Below are 16,381 nucleotides of genomic sequence, written 5' to 3' on the forward strand. Positions count from 1 at the left end.
TTCTCTGACGAGTACCCGTCCCTTATAATACCTTTACACTAATCTTTGGGGTCCAATGAGCCACTGCTCCATTGATGGCTACCGCTACCATGTGATCTTTGTTGATCACTACACCAAATACTACTGGCTCTTCCCTCTCATTCGTAAATCAGACGTTTTGTCTATCTTTCAACAACTAAAACCTATGCTCGAAAAGCAATTTGGCTTCTCTATCACAAATCTCTACTCTGATAATGGGGGTGAATTTACCAAGCTCCAACCCTATCTCCTGCTCCATGGCATCAGTTGGTATACAACTGCACCCCATACCCCCCAACAAAATGGAACGAGTGAACGTTGTCACCGACAAATAGTCGAAACTAGCCTCACTCTTCTTCATCAAGCCTCTCTCCCATCGTCTTTTTGATCTCATGCTTTTCAAACTGCCGTCTACCTCATCAACCAACTGCCTACTCCTCTCCTCGACAATAAATGTCCGTTTGAAGTGCTCTTTGGCCGACCCCCTAATCCAGCCAAACTCAGGATCTTCGGCTATCAGTGTTACCCTTAGCTCAAACCCTATACATCCAGTAAACTTGATCCCAAGTTGAGACCCTGTCTTTTCCTTGGATACTCTATATCCCAAAGTGCCTACAAATGCATGGATCTTGACTCCTCCAAAATATACATCTCCCGGCATGTTGTCTTTGATGAGGCTCTCTACCTGTCTTCCACTGCTTGCTCCTCACCTTCGGCCTCTCCAAGGGAAGCTGTAGCAGATTTTCTGATGCCGCTAGTGCCACCGGTAGTTACACCTTCAACTGACATGTCTTCTCTTGTAGGTTCGCGCTCCACCATTCTCCTTGGCACCTCTACACGACAATCTGAGCCCTTATCTTCTAAGGCTCAGCCAGTTCCATCCTCGAGTCCAGTCCCTGTTCCCGTTCATACTCCTCCACCTCCCACTCCTACTCGTATACACCCAATGATCACCAGATCCTGCAATCATATTTTTAAAACTAAACAACTTTATCTTGTCACCAAGCACCCCCTTCCTCCACCCATCGAGCCCACTTGTGTTACACAAGCACTCAAAGACCCTCACTGGCGATAGGCCATGTTCGATGAGTTCAATGCCCTCATCCGCCATGGGACTTGGGACCTGGTACCACGTCCGGCTTTCGGCAACCTAGTTGGTTGCAAGTGGGTGTTTCGCATCAAACGACCCTGATGGATCCATTGCTCGGTATAAGGCACGACTCGTTGCCAAGGGCTTTCATCAACGCCTGGAGATTGACTATACCAAAACCTTTAGCCCTGTTGGGAAACTGGTTACAATTCGGACAGCTCTCGCTATTGCAGTTTTGAAGGGTTGGCGTTTACGGCAATTAGATGTTAACAATGCCTTCCTTTATGGCACTCTCACTGAGCAAGTGTATATGGCTCAACCTCTTGGTTTTCTTGACTCCGCTTGTCCTTCTCATGTCTGTCGGTTGAAGAAATCGATCTATGATTTAAAATAGGATCCACATGCCTGGTACCAGGAACTCAGCTCGTGTCTTCTTAATCTTGGTTTCTTCAACTCCAAGGTAGATTCGTCATTGTTCATCTATCACAAGGACTTCATCATCATATACATCCTTGTATACGTGGATGATATCATCATCATTGGAAGTCACCCAGCAGAGATCTCCCATGTTGTCCACAAGTTAAGCATTCACTTCTTTCTGAAAGATTTAGGACCGCTGCATTTTTTTCTTGGCAGCAAAGTTCTGTCTACTACTCAAGGTCTATTTCTTTCCCAGCACGAATACATTCGGGACCTATTAGATCATTCTCACATGAGTGGCACTAAGGCTATCACTACTCCTCTTAGCACAAAAGAACACCTGTCTTTGGATAATGGCTCCGGTGTCGTGGACAGTACTGCATATCGCCGCATAATTGGAGCTCTTCAATATCTCGGCTTCACCAGACATGATATTACCTTTTCCATGAACAAGCTCGCTCAGTTTATGCACAAACCTACCATGCAACATTAGATAGAAATGAAGCGAGTCTTGCGCTATCTCAAACACACTATTCATCACGGTATTCTCCTTCGTCGCGACCCAAATTTTACTCTTCATGCGTATTCAGATGCCGACTGGGCTGGTAACTTGGATGATCGAACTTCTACCACAGCTTACATCTTTCTTAGCGACTATCTGATATCCTAGAGCACAAGGAAGCAACAAGCTGTTGCACGCTCTTCTACTGAAGCAGAATACCGGGCTCTTGCTACTGCCTCCTCTGAATTAGTCTGGATCCGATCTCTTTTTTCGGAACTCGGCCTCCAGATTCCAGCTGCACCTACGCTATTCTGTGATAATATTGGCGCTACTCAACTCAGCTTTAATCCCATCATGCACTCTCGCATGAAACATATTGCCATTGACTTGCATTTTGTTCGTGATTTGGTCGCCAAGGGAATCCTGAATGTCTCTCATATTAGCACCGTTGATCAGCTCACGTACCTGCTCACCAAGGCTTCCTCGCCAGCGGTTTCACCTGCTTAGTTCCAAGATCGATGCAGCTCATGGTACCAATGTCTTGCAGGGGCGTATCGGGAACATCGAATAACCTTTCCCTTCAACTACTCTTCCGATATTCCTGCATGGGCTGAGCGATTCATGTATATCTCCAAGGGTGTGATCAGTCCATGAATCACTCCCAGTTTGTTATTCTGTTAACACTTCTTCCTCCTATATGTACCTCGCAGTTCAATAGGAAAGCATCGAGATTTCATCTGCTATAGGTGTAAGGGTCTAAGTGAGGTTTAGAAAGATGGTACGACTAACTGCCAACCTTTATGAGACATAAGTCTGTAGATTTATGACTTCAACTATCTCATTCTTTTAGAGTAATGTGCTTTATTGTCCTTTTTTTTTATATACATCATGGAACTCGTGCACGCAGGTTTTCCTCTATTGCTTCTGTAATAGTACTGCAAATCTTTACGATTGTTGTTTTTTTCGCTGCACCATTGTAAAAGGATCGAGTGTAGATAAGGGTCTACAGAAATGCCCTTATCTTAGTGTAGATGGTGGTGGTCCATGGTGGTTTAAATCTGGATCTATTGTGAGAGTTTACCTGCTCCAACAAGCTGGGGAAGTCACACTCCTACCAGGGTTAAGATGAAGAAAGCCAGGTTTTCGAATTCTTGGTGTGATGCAATAAGAGAGAATTGACTTATCCCAGGGAGTCTATGTTCACGAGGCCACCACCATGGACAAGGGAGAAAAAATATTAAGAATATTATTTCTACAAGATCAAAAATATTACGAATATTATTTCCACAAGATCCACTTGCAGGGGTGGATGCAGAGCGGGTATATAACTATGGCATACTACGCGACTTCAAGGAGAGACGAAATGGTTTACCTCGTTGTGCGCACAGCACGTAGATAGAGGAACTGAGGAAGGAGCAAAATCATTATTCAGATGACTATACGGAATCTGAAAACATAAATAGACAATGAAAGTGGCTATTCATGCAAAGATGGCATCTTTTCTAAACTTTTATATAAAACTAATGAATGCGCATGCTATGCTTGTGGAGAATCACTTAAATCATTTAAGATGAAGACTTTTTACCATTTATATTTTAAAACTCTTAAAAAATTATATCTTAATAGCTCTATTAATTATATGTATACAAATATATGTAAATACATATATGTAAATGCACATGTATGCATGCATATATATATATATTTAAGTTTATTTATAGGAATGTACGTACATGCTTACTATATACATGTGTGTACATATTTATGTATATATGTATATATACATGTTTGTATATATATATGAATGTATGTATGTATGTATGTTAGAATTATCATAACTAATAACTACATCCAAAAATATAAATTATATAAATAATTTATACATATGAGTATATATGTTTGTGTTGTGTGTGTATATAATGTACACTTATGCTTACTGTGTACATGCATATATACAAACATGTATATATGTATATATATACTCACATATATTTGTGTGTGTGCATATTTATATAGTTTGCTCATATAAATTATTTAATAGAATTGTTAAGACTAATAATGGCCATACAAAAACATGAAAAGTACTACTTTTAATTTAATAATATATGATCAAATGATTTACTGTAGTTTTAAATAATTATTATATTATCATTTGATCTCATTGGAAAATATATAATTTGATATACAGCGGGATTTTGCTTGTGAGTTTTGCTCTTGTAATGGAAAGAAGTAGAAGAAGCAAACAATAGTAGTAAATTTAAAAAATATCAATCAAACTAATAATTAATAAAAGTCTCTTATACTTTATTTTCTAACAATTTGAAGAAAAAAAAAAAGCTTAGTTAACATTAAAAAAAAAACTTTACAGTTTGACGGCAATATATCAGATATTTTCCAAGATTTTTTTTTTTTTCAGGAAAAGACACTATTATTTTGATATAATATTTTTAATATTTTTAGTTTGTTGTTATAAGTTATTAGAGATTGTTACAGTAGCTGGTAATATCTCGTAAAACATAAAATATTATAATCTAAAAATAAAGTACTTTATTTATGAATGAGAAAATATAATAAATTATAGCCTTAGAAAACTTATATAATGACTTCTTAACTTTGATCTCGTGATACTTAGTCGCTCATTTTTTCTTAAAATTTTAATTTAAATTCTTGAAATCTATTCTATTGCAATGCGAGCCTTCTACGCTGTTCCCTTCTCATCTTCATCAGATTCTTATGCTACTTGGATTTCATGAAGCTATATGGCTGACTCCGGAGCAACTGTGTATATACCATGGGAGTGGGAGTGATACAATTGGATTTTGAGAAGCACCGGCTAATCACGAGTGCAGGAGACTGCTGCCAATCTTTGTGGTTGCAGTGGAAGTATGGAAGCCACTGCGAGGGTTGGCTGCAGCAGCAAGGGAGCAACTGCAGTGGCTAGGGTAGGGTGAAGGCAACACTGGAGGTGGTAGCCTTGGGGTGGCAGGGGCAGGGAGGAGAAAGGAGAAAAGTGCAGCCAATGAAAAAATAAGAAATGTTTCAATAAAGAGGTGGTCGTGGTACCTTGGAAGGTAGTTGTCCTCAGCTCTCTAGATAGGGGCAAACTGCATCATAAGTTGGTTGGTTAGTTGTCCTCCATTAGGAGATGCCTGACTTTAGTAAAAAGGACTAGTGTCAATATGATTCCACCAACATTCCTCCTAACAACTATCTGCAGATAAGGATGACCAAAGCCCACCTCCGAACATTGGTCTGACCGAAGCATTGTTGATTATCTATTTGGCAAAATCTACTCCTACATCCTCTTGTAGGTTAATTTTGTCTTTACCCCAGTGTGTGAATCCTGAGGATTCCATAGGATAGTATTCAGACTTATCCTCCTAGTAAGCTAAAGCCTGAAGGAAAGATGTCTTAAGAGCTTCAGCATTCTTATGCCGTAGCAATTATAAAACTAATTCATCTGCCATAAAGACAGGATCAACTAATTCTACCACAATATATACTGAAACATGTTATGGTGCATACTACTGGCTTTGAATAACGTAAACAAGTCTTTCGACTTGTTCTACCATCCAAAATGAAGATACCATGTACCTCTTCATAAGTAGCCTTAGCATAGTGGCTATTTTACTCACAACCACTTCGTTAATCTTTGGACGCAACGACATGATAGCAGTTATGCAATAGTATCCTACTAGGTATGCTATGAAACTTGTTTGCGCAAAATGTCTTTCACACCGCCGAAGGAGATGAATGTACTAGAGAATTTGTTAGTATAAGTCAAATGGCAAGTTAAATAAATGTATGGGCGTGCCACTAGCATTAGAGTAGTTAAAAAGATGATGATTGAAGGCAGGATAAGAGAGTAGCGTGTGGGTTCAAGTGCTTTAACCTTCAAGAACTTTCACCACCGTCACACCACTGTTTGAAGGAGATGATTTTAGACAAGGATGGATCGAGTCTGGGCTACAATGGTAAAGATCTAAATTAAGTTAACACTATTTCTAAGGGAGAAAATAAAGCTAAAAATGGACCGAGCCTCAAGCCTAAACTCTAATTATCTTAGTTGGGCTTCAGGCCAAGCTTATGTAAAATTTGATATTTTCTAGTACTCAAGCTCGACCCATGATCAACTTTAGTAAAAAATACTGGTAAGCTAAAATAAGATAAAATATATTGATATATTAGATTATTAAAGGGTTCTTTTCAACATTACAATTTGATATTTATAAGTGGCTTTTCGTAAGTGGTAAGACGAGTGCCACTATTCCTGTTGGACATTTGTTTCGCATAAGTAGTGTTATTCCTCTTCTCAGATCATAGACTGTGGGAAGATGGGTGTAACTATTCTACTCCTCCTATACTATGAATAGCAAGATGATGGATGTAACCATCCTCCTTGGGTTCCACTCTATTAAAACCTCATCATATGCCGACAATAAAAGTCACTTAAATTTTATTTTCTAATATTTATGAAAAAGCTAATTTAATATAAAGAACTTTGCAATTTTATAAAAATATATTTAAAATATTTTCAAGATTTTTATTCCAAAGAAGAGATAGTTTTACTTTTACTTAATCATTTTAGTATTTTTAGTTTGTTATTATAAGTCATTAGATCTCATTACAATAGCTGGTAATGGCTTATAAAAAAAATTATAATCTGAAAATAATTTTAATTGTTAATAAAATATGTAATAAAAGTATAGCCTCCTATAGTTAGTATACCGTAGCTATTAGTAGTTATAAAGTCATTATTATGTTTGATATGGAGTTTTATTTGTATTTTCAGAAAACATAATTTTATAGTAATACATAAATATAATAAAATATTATAAATTTTGAAAGAAAAGCCTGTAAAATATCATTAATTACATTTTTTTACTTTTCTAATAATACTGAAACGATAGGAATTAATGGAAGGGGAGTCCAAATTGTTTGATAAGTTCATGGGGGACTTCTAATATGGATAAATTTAAAAGGATAAGTTATTAAAGAATAATGTAGTGACTTATATTGATATTAGAAGAGGTGAGAAAAATTATTAAAATTTTTGTTTTTAGAAATAAAATATAGATTTTCTAAATAGTTTGAGGTCGAGAGGGAAATTTCTGAAAATGCACTACTGGGATACTCTATTCTATATTTCTATGTGCACAGAACTCAGGAACATATAAATAATTGAGGGTTCCATTCAGTACAAATCGGGGGCTTTTCCTTCCTCTCTCTTCCCTCTTCTCACCAAAACCCTAACAAGTCTCTCCCTCGATTAGCTTTCCCTTCTCGAAGCCATGGAGGAAGACGAACCCCAGACACTAACCTCTTCCCCGGCCCCTGCGGTCGTCCCCCCAGCGGCGGCTCCGCCGCCCATCGCCCCCATCCCGCCGCCCCCCGCCGCCGTCCTCCGCGCCCGCGCCGGCGCCGCCCGCACGGACTCCGACTCCGACCGCGAGGGCTCCTCTCCTCGCCCCTCCGCTGACGACTACGAGGTCTCCGAGGAGAGCCGCCTCGCCCGGGAGCGCCAGGAGAAGGCCGTCCAAGAGCTCCTGATGAAGCGCCGAGCCTACGCTATGGCCGTCCCCACCAACGACTCCGCCGTCCGCGCCCGCCTCCGCCGCCTCGGCGAGCCCGTCACTCTCTTCGGTGAGCGCGAGATGGAGCGCCGCGACCGCCTACGCTCCATCATGGTCCGACTTGACGCCGAGGGCCAGCTCGAGCGCCTCCTAAAGGCCCACGACGACGAGCAGGCCGCCGCCGCCGCCGCCGCCCCGGCGGAGGAGGAGGGGCCTCAGCAGTACCCTTTCTACACCGAGGGATCTCAGGAGCTTCTCCAGGCGAGGATCGACATTGCGAGGTACTCGCTTGCTAGGGCGGAGTCTAGGATTGAGAGGGCGAGGCGTAGGAGGGATGATCCCGACGAGGACGAGGATGCCGAGGCGGAGTTCGTTGTGAACCAGGCGGGTGGGTTTGCTCTTGAATGCAGTGAGATTGGTGACGACCGGCCTCTCTCCGGGTGTTCCTTCTCCCATGATGGAACAATGCTTGCGATAAGGTAATCATTTCCTCCTTCTTATACTCATCTTATAAGTCAATTCCAATTCTTCACCCCTGAATATTGGTGCTAAATATAATCTTAAAAAAGCAAAGGGATCTAAACTTTCCATTTTGACCCATGAGACGTTTTCACATCTTTCTAATGATATCACTGAATGCATGATGCTCGTCATATTGATCTTGTTCCTAGACACATTGGAGATTGACAAGGAAGATTCATGCAGATTGGGAGCTAGGCAAAGCCTGCCTCTTTGATGGAAAGTTAATGGTGTTGTCAACAGAAAAAGTCTTTTCTTAGTAGACTTATCTGATAGCAGTGTGTTTCATACTTTCTGGTCATCTTAACCTACTTCATTATTTCTCTGCTGACTGTTGATAATTGCCACCTACATGCTCTCTAGTTGCTTGAATAACAAGCATGTTGATTTCCATATCCTTTGAATCCTGCCAAAGTAAGCCATTTATAAGCCAATTATCCATGTTTTGGATTAGTTGCCCTTGTTATGGACTTCTTGATAGAGGATTTCATAGGATGTTGTTGTGGCCAATATCATGGAAGTTTTTGTTTCTTTGCATGCTTATGATCACTGTTGTGAAAGGCATGCCTAGGCCTAAAGCACCAGCAAGGTGCACCCCTAGTACCTCACTTTGGCACAGGTGCAACCATTTCAAACAGATGTGGAAAAGGCGCAGAGGCATGCACCTCGTTGAAACCCTAAAGCACCAATCCTTATTTAAAGGAGGCATGGACACAAATCTCAGCTTTCTACCAATCAATTAAGTGGCTTCTTTAGTCGGGGAAAAGGGGAAGAAAGTAGTTCAAATTTAGTGTTGGGTTTGTTATGGCGTTCTCCTTCTCCCACCTCTCCTCTCCGGCAGCTTCTAGCCTGCTCCAACAGTAGCAGGGACTTCTGGTAGTAGCAGGGAATCTTCCTGCAGTAGGGCAGCAAGCCTCTCCTCTATGGCAACTTCTGGACTCTTCCGGTGGTAACAGGTAGCAGGGCCTCTTTGCATAATTTTCTTCACCTCCTCCTCTTCCCTCGTGTTGGAGTAGGGACTAGGTCCCTGTTTCTTTCTCCTTCACGTACATCTCCGCCTGCTTGAAGGAGTAAATCCTGTGCTTTTTCTCCCTCTCCTTCTCCCCCCTCTTCTATTGGAATAGGGACTGAGTCCCCTGTTTTTCTCCTTTCAGTTCTTCTTCCTCTACTTGAATAGAGTCCTGTATTTTTTTTCTCCATCTTCTTCATGTTCTTCTTCCCTTGTTATAAAGGGACCGAGTCTCCTCTTTCTCCTTCCTCTCCCCCACCAGCCCGGTGTGTTGGAACAAGGACTAAGTCCCCTCTTTTTTTTCTCCTTCTTCTCGTTCTTCTTCAGCTGCTTGAACAGGGACTAGATCCCCTATTTTTTTCCTCCCCTGTCGTGTTCTTCCCATGCTGGACTAGCTCCTCTTCCTCCTCCCTCTGCTACCTGCTGCCTGTTTCTTTTTCAACCTCTTCTTCTTTTTCTTCTTAGTGATGATACCAAAGTTGTTCTGGTACTAGTGTTGATGTGACTGGCAGGGTTTTTCTGCTTAAGTGATGATTCAGACTCATCTTCTTCTTTTGATTCTAAATGATGATTCAAACTTATCTTCTTCTAGTCCTAAGTGATGATTCAAACTTAAGTGTTGATGCTAAAGTTGTTGTGCTGGTACTAAAGTTGATGTAACTGGCAGGCTATCAGGATTTAAGATGTGACGCTACTTATCTGGAATGGAGAAGTGAGAATTGAGGTTGGCTATTCTATAAGTTCAAAGACATAAAACTGACAATGAGTTGTTATTAATCAATATAATTTGAAGAAGTAAGAGTGTTTTCGAGCTCCAAGGAGTTGTTTAACTACAAAGGATGTTTTTGGTTACACATTGCTGAAATGCTACATCGTCCAAGAACTGCAGTTACAACTTTTTGAGTGTTTCTTTTGTTGTAAATGCGACTTCAACTGTAACCAGATCTTAAAACAGTTGCCAAACTTTGCATCCTGTCTTATGACAAAAAGAACTGGCAATTGAGTTGCAATTCTAAGGGCAATTGAGGGCATTTATTAAAACTATTGTCAAATGTAACTAGATTCTCATACTTTTTTAAAAATGTATTTACTTTGCATCTTCAATCGTTGTAATTAGCACATGCAGGTCCAATGAACTAATGAAAGCTCTTTTGATGAATATCTTCCAACCCATTCTAAGGATAATTATATCTTAGAAATAGAGGATCATAAGTTATTTGTTTTCATCATGTGTATATATAGAGCACTATTCTCCAATCCAAGGTCTGCAAAACCGATACTAGATGTCGTACTGGCCAGGAACTAGGTTGATACGGTACCATATCATACCTACTAACATGGTACATAGTTTGGTGTCGCTCTACTAAATCTAAAGAGTGAAGGGGAAGGGATGCCGCCACAATGGGGCCATGGGACTTGGTGGTTGCCATGGCAGTGGGGATCCTATCACCATCGAGCCATCGCTATCGGTGAAAGGCAAGGAGGGCGAAGCAAAGAGATCAGACAAGGAAGGAAGGAGGGTGTCGTCAGACATGATTGCCGAAAGGGAGAGAGGAGGGCATTATTATCAATTGTTGTCGCTAGAAGGGAGAGAGGAGGGTGTCATCGTCGTCAGAAGTTAACGGGCTCAAGAGGAGAGTGAGGTGGAGGGATCAAGGCGAAACAGTGCAAGAGAGAGAGTGGGTGAGGATTAGGGATTGGTATAGGATGGAAGCTCGTGGGGATCAAGAGCTCGAGGTTCGGAGGAGGCATCATAGTGCCAGAGGAGGGGAATGGGATGTGGTGGCTAGGGTTTTGAAGAGGAGAGAAAATAGAGATTGATCAATTGATTGAATCGAATTAGGGGATCAAGAATTTTGTATTAGGGCCCCGATTCAACCTAGGCGATCTTGGTCAAAACCATCTGGAATCGGGCTAAACCAGTTGTTCACCCTTGTTTGGACCTATTCTTACCAATGTACCCTTTACCCCCCTTTTTTAGGTGCCTAAACCATCACGGTTCCTATCTAGTTCAGTTCAGTATGCTCCAAATTGACCAGTTTAGGATGGTTCAAAAATCATTGCTCCCATCAATGTATTATAAAATCAAAATAGTAAAATATTTTGTAATAATTTGGTATCGATATATTGAAGGTTCTAATGCAATAAATGAAAATATAATATGGTTGTAGCAAATCTTGATATTTGGTTGATGAAAATGGTCAGTGGCACATGCATATGTGGTGAATTAGCAAAAATTCAAATGAGCAATCTCTTCCATAGTGCATTGTATTCCCATGATTATAGTGTCCTACCGTAATAGTGCATAATCTTTAAAGGTTTAGTGAACATGGATGTTTACCTATGAGACTAGAGTCCGTTCTGCCCTTACATCTATAAAAATTTCTAATTAAAGGTTTAGTGAACCAAAAAAGGCATAAATAATAATCCCTCCCACCCCCCTCTCTTTCCTTTCCCACAAAAAAAAGCACGAAAGCTGAATTTAGTATTTGAAGTAGCCATGTTCACTGAGTAGCCATCTCAACAACAATATAGAATGTCTTTTCCCTTCTAGGACTACAATTAAAAAGAAATAGCACTATCACTATACTAGTGGTTCACATCTAGGTCTGCAAACTGGTCAAGTTACTAGGCCTGCATGGTCCAGAACCAGCCACCCTTCTGTAGCCAAGGATAGTATTGCAAGGGAGGAATTTAGACCCATCTGGTTGGGCTTTGCCATCAGATCCACACCCAATTTATCAGTGATGTGTTCGGTCAGGTTTGGGTCTAGATAGCTGTTAGAAATTCAGCCAATAATGTCCCACAGAATATACATTTATAGAGTTAGTTGAAATTGTAATAACACTTTAGATTCATGAAACCTCAGAATTTTGAACCTGGCATGAAGACTTGAGAAAAGATAATTCCTAGGGAGCAGGACTATCACCATGTAACTTTTTCCATAATGCCACTTTCAGGGGATGTTTCAGGAAGAAGAAACTTCTGGTTCCCTTAGTTAAATGTATTATATGGACAGTTGCTTTATGCTAAATTTGTGTCATGCCCCTGCTGAGGTTGTTCTGAGAAGGCACATTTGCTCCTGATGATTTAGCTGATGCTCATTAATGTTGCTGATTACAGTTCGTGTACATGGCACATACCCTGTGCTGCACGAACTTTCAATTTCCAAAATGCAATATCTTGGATGATTTTTGGAAGAAATTTGTCCATAGGTTTATAAAAATGGGCATGTATGAAACATGCCCATTTCTATTAAAATGATATAACTCCGGATAGAAATATTGAAAGAGTTAGAAACCTAATTTAGATTCATTTGGATATGCAGATACAAAATTAAACCTGGGAGTCCATGTACATCATATACATTCCCAGGAATTTACTTGCATAAATACCATAGCAGTCAGGAAATTTATATATAAGTTAGGTACGAGTCTGATTCAGATTTTTAGGTCAAGCTGGGTCGGAGCTGATTCTCAACTTCGGGCTTCATCTTACCCATATTATGTTTCAGATAGGCTTCAACTTAATTGAGTAAGGCCTAGATATGACTGAAGCTAGCTTCAGGACTTGATTTTGACTCTGATTTGATAAAGCAGTACATTTTTAGGTTGAATTGCCTAAATTCTGAATTTTATTCCGGATGACCTGGCTTATTTGCTGCTTGACTTGCAATGTATTCTGAAACTGTGGTTTTATTAGTTCCAATAATGATGTTGAGTTGAATATCAACACTGGTTTCCTAGTACAAGGGTTAAAGAGCCACTGAGCCAGCTGGGCTGATAGGCAGGTAGAGGCGCAAAATATGTCCAGGCTTGAACCAGGATGTGGTGTGGCTTCGTGCCTGTGCATGCATGCCAAGCACTGGAATGAAACAGTGGTACCTGCACATCGTAATCAGTTGAAATAATCCATGTTTTGGTTGTTTTCACGTATTTTCTTTACTATTTTCTTCTAGTATGAACAATATGCTGGTAACATTTACTTCTATTTTGGTTAATCAGTATTTGTAGATTCTTAACATGCAAACCATTATGAGATGTTATACAGAGGTTTTATTCTCTTTTTTCGAATTTGCTTTTTGACATGGCTTCTTTTCCTACTTTGCAAGATGTCCTTCTTGATGCCTTTCAGATCTAGCTAGAGTATAATCAAATCCTTTGTAACTTTGATAAAATGTATGCATTTTTTCTCTTTGTTAACTTATATCTATGTCATATGTCTGTTCCTCTAGTTCATGGAGTGGGGTTACTAAGATATGGAGCATGCCAAAGGTAGAAAAAGTTGCAACCTTGAAGGGTCACACGGAGCGTGCAACTGATGTGGCATTCTCTCCTGTGGATAACTGTTTAGCAACTGCATCAGCTGATAGAACTGCGAAATTATGGAACATTGATGGTTCTCTTATTAGATCATTTGATGGTCATCTAGATCGTCTTGCAAGGATTGCCTTTCATCCATCTGGAAAATACCTGGGAACTGCTAGCTTTGATAAGACATGGAGACTGTGGGACATCAATACCGGGACAGAGTTGCTACTTCAGGAGGGACATAGCAGAAGTGTGTATGGGATTTGTTTCCATCCTGATGGATCCTTAGTTGCCTCTTGTGGTCTTGATGCTCTTGCTCGTGTATGGGACCTTCGTACTGGTAGAAGCATTCTTGCCTTTGAAGGCCATGTTAAGCCAGTAAGTTTTTCATGCCCTTCTGATTTTCCTTGATCATGCTAATTGACTTGTGGGTGAAAATGGTTTCCTAATGTTAAATGAGTACCCTTTTTAACCAATTTTTTTACTGTCTTGTGCATGTTTGCAGGTCCTTGGCATTAGCTTCTCTCCTAATGGTTATCGTTTAGCCACTGGCAGTGAAGATAATACATGCCGAATATGGGATCTGAGGAAAAGAAAGAGTTTGTATACTATGCCAGCTCATTCGCACCTTATTTCACAAGTGAAGTTTGAACCCCAGGAAGGGTATTTTCTGGCAACTGCATCGTATGACACCAAAGCAATGGTATGCTTCTCCCATCTCAACTAATTGAAAATGATAGACTTGCACTTCCCTCTGTTTTTATTATTTATACTGCAGTCTTACCTATGATACATCTGTCTGTATCAGGTATGGTCAGCTCAAGATTTTAAACCTGTCAAAACTTTGGCTGGACATGAAGCTAAAGTTACCAGTTTGGATATTACAGGAGGTGAGTGGCATATGCTTATTTGACTATGTTACAAGCAGGGGCACTGGAGAACATGTTCCCATTTACGTCATTTAGTTGTCTGTCAGTTTTATTACAACTGGTAACTATAAAATGATTGCGTACAACAGGTTTCATAAAGAACAGTCTAGACATCTTTTGCATAAATTGATTTTTTTTTTGAAACTTCCAAACCAGTTTTTACGAGAACTGAGAAGTAAATGACGAAACAATTCCATAAAACTGATCTATTTTAGGTTTTGCATGAACTTGTTTTAATAAATACCTGGTGACCAGACAAGCCTTCAATGTTCTTCTTTGGCAAGCACTTTGGAAAGACATATTCTATCCCTTCAAGCGGTTCCCATTTTTTCATTTTTCTTTTTCCGTTTTTTGACATCTCTGGGCATTCTTTGTCCCTCACTTTATGTTGGTATTGTGTGCATGCAGATGGACAACAGATAGCAACTGTTTCACACGATCGGACTATCAAGATTTGGACCAGCCGATGCAAAGAAAAGGAGAAGGCTATGGACGTCGATTAAAATCAACTCAATCTTGGGATTCTTTTCTCATTATGTTTTGGCTGGAGCGCTCTTTGCTTCCCTGTTTGCTTGAGCTATGGATACAACTCTAATCTGTTGCTGCATGAGCAAATCTTGGAGTAGCTCTTAGCTTTGTTTCTTAATATGTATACTGGAACTGATTACATGCAATGCATATGAAGGACCAGGTGGATTCCTAGATCTCAGCGAAGAAATCATATGGTTGGACTCTGTTAGGTTTGTCATGTGACCACCAGCATGTCTTCTTTCTTTAGATTTCTTTCCCAAAAGATGAGCTCTAGATGGATGGTTATGACCTTCCATGAAAGAAATTATAGTTGGACTCTGGATTTTTAACATGTTTTTCTTTTGATTTTCTGATGAGACGTTTCTAACATGTTTTTCCTATTACACCTTTTCCAATTTTGAATTTGTGATTGATGATTGTGATCTCCCTTGAAAAATTCGCAGAATTAGATCAGTGCCCCTTAGCCTTTTATTTTACTTCTTTTCTTGCAGGTGATGGGTAGATCCACGATGCTTGACTTCTTTTATGAGCTCCTGTTTTTGCCTTTTTTCCCCACAAATTTCTGGAAAAATGAGAAGAGAAACAGGAGGATGCACGGGTGGAGAAGAGGGATACGTTTGATGAGGCTTTTGGGAACATGAGGAGCGGGATGTATGGAAGCCTTGGGACAGCTTGAATGCCATTCTTTGGCTGTTGCTGTAGTAGTAGATATACATATTTTCATGTATTGTAAGATTCATTGTTTTCCTCTACTTTCCCTACTGAAACTGAAAGGTTGTGGCCGGAAAATTTTTCTTTTTCCAAAAAAAAAAAAGGCTTGCGTTACTTAAGCCGCTGGTAGAAGCTGAAGGGTTTTACGAACTTAGTGTCAAGATGGGTTCTGGTGGCCTAGAGTAGATCTGACGGCCCGTGTGTACTTCCAGAAAGGGGCCGATCTCTGGGATCGCACCCTATCTTCTAGCCAATGGGATGGTACCCTCCAAGCTTAATCCATCTGTAGTTTTTCTATAGTTCAGGTTTCTCTTAATTCTCATCTTTGCTATCCTACACCTTCTCAATTGAACCAGTTCCCCTTTGTCAAGTGACAAGGGATGATACCAACCGAGCACTTGCTTGGAATTTCTAAGGGAACGGCTTCACATTTAGGTTCTGTTGGGGGTATTGCTCCAAGAATATCCAAAAGCTAAAAAGGCCTGCGGATTTGTATTTCCTCCACAATAAATGGGCACAGGTGGAGTCTGCTTATTGCAATAAAGTGCCGCTGTCAGCATAAATCCAGCGGGATTGGTCTGGGAACTCACCAAACAGGCCCTTGGTAGGCTGGTAGCTCGTAAATTCCTCTTCTCTCTCTCTCTCTCTCTCTCCCCTCCGGACCCGGCCTGGTTTTTCAATGGGTTAGCTCCGGATCTAAAATCAACATCCGGGGGCAAAAATTCAAGTTACTCGCCCCCCCCCCCCCCCCCCCCCCCCCCCCCCCCCC

The 16,381-nt window shown here is 40.5% G+C and overlaps 1 protein-coding gene across 1 annotated transcript; it reads left to right on the forward strand.

The window, feature by feature from the left end:
- Nucleotides 1–7,210: 7,210 nt before the first annotated feature.
- On the forward strand, nucleotides 7,211–15,074 carry LIS (WD-40 repeat family protein / small nuclear ribonucleoprotein Prp4p-like protein). The gene is made up of 5 exons (XM_008778761.6): nucleotides 7,211–8,082; nucleotides 13,366–13,819; nucleotides 13,947–14,144; nucleotides 14,250–14,331; nucleotides 14,779–15,074. The coding sequence occupies exons 1-5, from the start codon at nucleotides 7,322–7,324 to the stop codon at nucleotides 14,871–14,873; spliced, it is 1,590 nt and encodes a 529-aa protein (XP_008776983.3). The 5' UTR covers nucleotides 7,211–7,321; the 3' UTR covers nucleotides 14,874–15,074.
- The last annotated feature ends 1,307 nt before the right edge of the window (nucleotides 15,075–16,381 follow it).

This window comes from Phoenix dactylifera, chromosome 8, assembly GCF_051530095.1.
Source record: "Phoenix dactylifera cultivar Ajwa chromosome 8, Ajwa_hap1_PhDact_Kaust_v1.1, whole genome shotgun sequence".
Classification (NCBI taxonomy): Eukaryota; Viridiplantae; Streptophyta; class Magnoliopsida; order Arecales; family Arecaceae; genus Phoenix; species Phoenix dactylifera.